The 3,867-nt window shown below is 37.4% G+C and overlaps 1 protein-coding gene across 2 annotated transcripts in view; it reads left to right on the top strand.

The window, feature by feature from the left end:
• LOC107756384 (PH-interacting protein) overlaps window positions 1–2,183 on the top strand; it is a 36,917-nt gene extending 34,734 nt beyond the window's left edge. For both annotated transcript variants that reach the window (XM_016573446.1, XM_016573445.1), the window contains exon 39: window positions 416–2,183. In XM_016573446.1, coding sequence (XP_016428932.1) covers window positions 416–1,092 — 677 coding nt within the window. In that variant the 3' untranslated portion in view covers window positions 1,093–2,183. The remainder of the gene's footprint in view (window positions 1–415) is intronic.
• Window positions 2,184–3,867: the final 1,684 nt, after the last annotated feature.

Genomic DNA, 3,867 nt, shown 5'->3' with positions numbered 1-3,867 from the left:
CAAAATAATGTTCTTTTTAGCAACATCATATGACCCCTTTAATCTTTTTTGTGTTTTTATTTTTAATGTTTTATATATATATATATATATATTTTATTTTTTAATTTTCTGCACTGATGTTGGGAAAATCTCTAGAATTTTGCAGATTGTTGCACACTTAACCATAGCTTAAAGCAAAATAAAATTAGAATTGGAATTTAATAAACAAACCTGATGTGATGTGTAGAATGTTGTGAATGACAGCCGTGTGAAGTGGAAATCCATGGATCTTTCCATGTGTCATGTGTTTAATTGCCAGGGAACGCACATGCTGATTAAAAAAATTTAAATATATTGTTAGCCATGTTGGAAAAAAGCATCTGTTGCATGAATATACGAATGTTTGATCTGTACTTATATTCTTATTCTCTCTTAGGTCTAGTCGAGCACGACTCTTCTCCTCAAAACAGTTTGCATTTGAATGGTCATAGTCAAGTGACTCTGGGAGTGGTACGAAGAGGTCGGGGCCGACCGAGATTAGACACACAAATACGAACGCCAGTAGTGGTACCGTCGCCCCCACTATCCCAGGCCTCTGGAAAAAAGAGAGGGAGGAAAAGCAAGAAAGAGCTGAAGTCCCTACGAAGAAGCTCCTCCCATGAGGAGGAGCTTCATCTGTCTACTGGTGATGAGGGTGGGGCTTCTTCTACAGCCCAGGACAGTAGTCTTTCAGATTCAGGGGTAGTGACTCCAGAGTGTTCGAAACCACGAGGTAGACCACGAGTCATCAGGACGCCGGATACTCCAGCTCCTTCAAGCCCCAAAGCTCTCAGAAGGAGCAGTCGGCGTGGCAACGAAGAAACCATGCCCCCTACACCAGGCCCCGCCCTGGGGGAGGAGCCTGACATTTATATGGGAGAGGATGGGAGCTCGAAAGGGCAGATGAGAACGCGTAACCAGGGCCGAAGGACAGCTTTCTATAACGAAGAAGACTCTGAAGAAGATCAAAGACAGCTTTTGTTTGAGGATGCCTCGATTACTTTCGGCACGTCAAGCAAAGGGAGAGTCCGCAAGCTCACCGAGAAGGCCAAAGCCAACCTTATTGGCTGGTAACAATGCCAACTTTGCATGTCTTATGCGACACAACCCCTTATCCTCGCCCCACTGGAGAGGGGAAACCATTCCTGCTGCTATCAGACTCATGATTATCTGAATCTTTCATTCGGACTCTCTAAATAGATTCTCACGGTTTGAATCTTTGACTCTTTTGGTGACTTCAAGAGTCACAGCCCCTTGAAATCCCCTGATAAAATCACCCCTTGAAATCACCTGATACATTTTCTTCCACAGAAAAATCACAAATGCAGTTAAATACTGATTTTCATATGCACTATTTGAATGCCAGTGAAGAAAGGGACTTATACAGTCTTATGAATCCAAATACCTGATTTCATCTTTTAAGAAAGCACTTATTTGAGGATGTTCGTGTGTGTGTGTGTGAGTGTGAAATAACTTGAGCTTTTACTCTGTCTTGTTTCTTTAAACTGTTAATTTTATGCATTGTTTTTACACGGTTGTTGCTAAGGGCAACAAATCAAACACTTGTTCAGAAAAATCTATTTTTAACAGATCATTGTGTAAGTGGCTGTAAAGCAGTAGTGGAGTGCAGAGAAGGACCTCATAAATCGTGTGTTGTCTTTTTAACGTCTTTCTCTGCAAGTCAAGATCAGTGGCAGTGGTAATTCACGCATGTTTTTATATAATTAGCAATACCTTGTGCCTTTTCATACATTCAATACATTTTCGCTCCTTTGTACTCCCCAAGTTATGAGAGAAAGTGTGTTTGATGCTTTTGCGCATTGATTTATCCAGTACAAACATGTGTTGTTGATCTGTTGCTGGGATAGAGATTAGTGAGCAGCATATCTACCCATGACCACTGTGTGTGTGTGTGTGTGTGTGTGACATCATCACTCCATGTCTGTTTTATCAGGCTCCCAAAATGCACTGTGATCCCTAACTAGAACCAAGACTTATAAATACGGTGGCCACAAAAAAGTGTTTGGACACTTAAACCAGTTTTAATGTGTGAATGTCATTGCATTAGAGAATGAAATATCAAACCAGGTGGCTTTTGCAAACAAATGATGGTGGAGATTTTCTCAGAACTAACTTCACTTTCCGTGGCCGTTTTTTAAAATATGGCTGATCGTTTTATATATCAATTTGAAAATTAATTATGTGACTTATTATATTAATGATAAATAATTATTAATTTAGAATTATTATTCATGTTTTTTTTTTAATCTCAAAATGAATGCAAGTGAAATGCAAAACATTTTCAAAGTTTAACTGATTTTAACATGACTGTCGTCAAACAAGCAGCATTTTCATTTGGGGCTTTTTCTTATGTTCACCAAGGCTGTGCTTATTTGATTAACAATACAGTAAAAACAGAAATATTGTAAAATGTTATTAAAATAACTGTTTTCTATTTGAATATATATTTAAAAATACATTTATTCCTGTGATGGCAAAGCTGAATTTCAGCAACCATTAATCCAGTCTGTAGTGTCAGATTATCCTTCAGAAATCATTGAAATATGCTGATTGGTGTTCAAGAAACATTTCTTCTTATTATTAATTGTTGATAACTGTTGTGCTGCTTAATATTTTTGTGGAAACTGTGATACAGTTTTCAAATTTCGAGATTGTTTGATGAATAGAAAGTTAAAATAAACAGCATTTATTTGAAATAGAAATCTTCTGTAACTGTAATTTTCTTTGCTGTCACTTTTGATCCGTTTACTGAACAGAAATATTCATTTATTTAAAAAAAAAAAAAAAAAAAAAAAAGTACTGACCCAAAAATTTTGAAAAATAGTGTACAATTGATTGTAACTACTTTGATTCCTTTATTAAAAACTCATATGCTTACCACAGTAGTTCATTGCATTAAACAACCAGAAAGTAGCCAAATAATTTATTTTCATTTGGAACGATAAACCAATTTTTTGTGAAATATTTTGCTTTAACGTTTGCTTTCTTCTAAAGTGCCTCTTAGTTTGATATTTTGATATTTAATGCAATGACATTCATATATTTTAAGGCATTTCTCATGTATTCAAATACTTTTAATGCCACTGTTTGATGTTCCTCCAAACCACTTTTGACAGTTGTTATTATGTGTGTGTGTGTAGCTAAGTTCATTGCCTCACTGTCTCAACACTGTACCTGTAGATTCATGTAGCTCGGTGAGCAGGACTCTTTCTCTGTATTAGCTAAACTCATTCAATTACTGTGGAACTGCTTATTTCATTAGCAGAGAGGACTTTGTTTTTGCCCAATCACATTGAAACACTGTGTTTGATATTTCCCGTTCTGATGCATCGACTCTGCTTAAGTAGAAACCGCAGGGCAGCGAATCACACAAGAGGCAGTGTGCATGTCGTATTCTGTGTTTTGAATGTGCCTTGACTTTTTGTGTGTATGTACGTGTCTGTGATGTAAAACTGAAGAATTAAGGTATTGTATCCCACCTTGAAGTCCGGACTCGCATATGCAGCATTGTCTCTTTTATAAGAGAGCTGGATTACATTCAGTCTGGTTTGTCGCCATGTGATTTTGTCGGTTCTTGCGTACTTTTCAGCAGTTGTGGTCTGGGTCATCCATTACAATAGAGCTAATCCAGCCCATAGCTTTAAAACTGGTTTGATGAACCAAAGCCTTTGAATGAGACTCTCGAGTGTATGTGATGTCCATTTCTGTCTGTGTGTTTATGTACAAGACCCATGTTTTATTGAGCTGGCGTTTATAATCTGTTGCTACATGAAAACTATTATATCTGACTCGCGACCCCTCTATTGCCAGCATACTGCACAGGAAGTG

This window comes from Sinocyclocheilus rhinocerous, unplaced genomic scaffold (genome assembly GCF_001515625.1).
Source record: "Sinocyclocheilus rhinocerous isolate Xijiao unplaced genomic scaffold, SAMN03320098_v1.1 scaffold712, whole genome shotgun sequence".
In the NCBI taxonomy this organism is placed as follows: domain Eukaryota; kingdom Metazoa; phylum Chordata; class Actinopteri; order Cypriniformes; family Cyprinidae; genus Sinocyclocheilus; species Sinocyclocheilus rhinocerous.
Note: the sequence above shows the minus strand (reverse complement) of the source record. Positions and strands in the feature narration are given on the sequence as shown.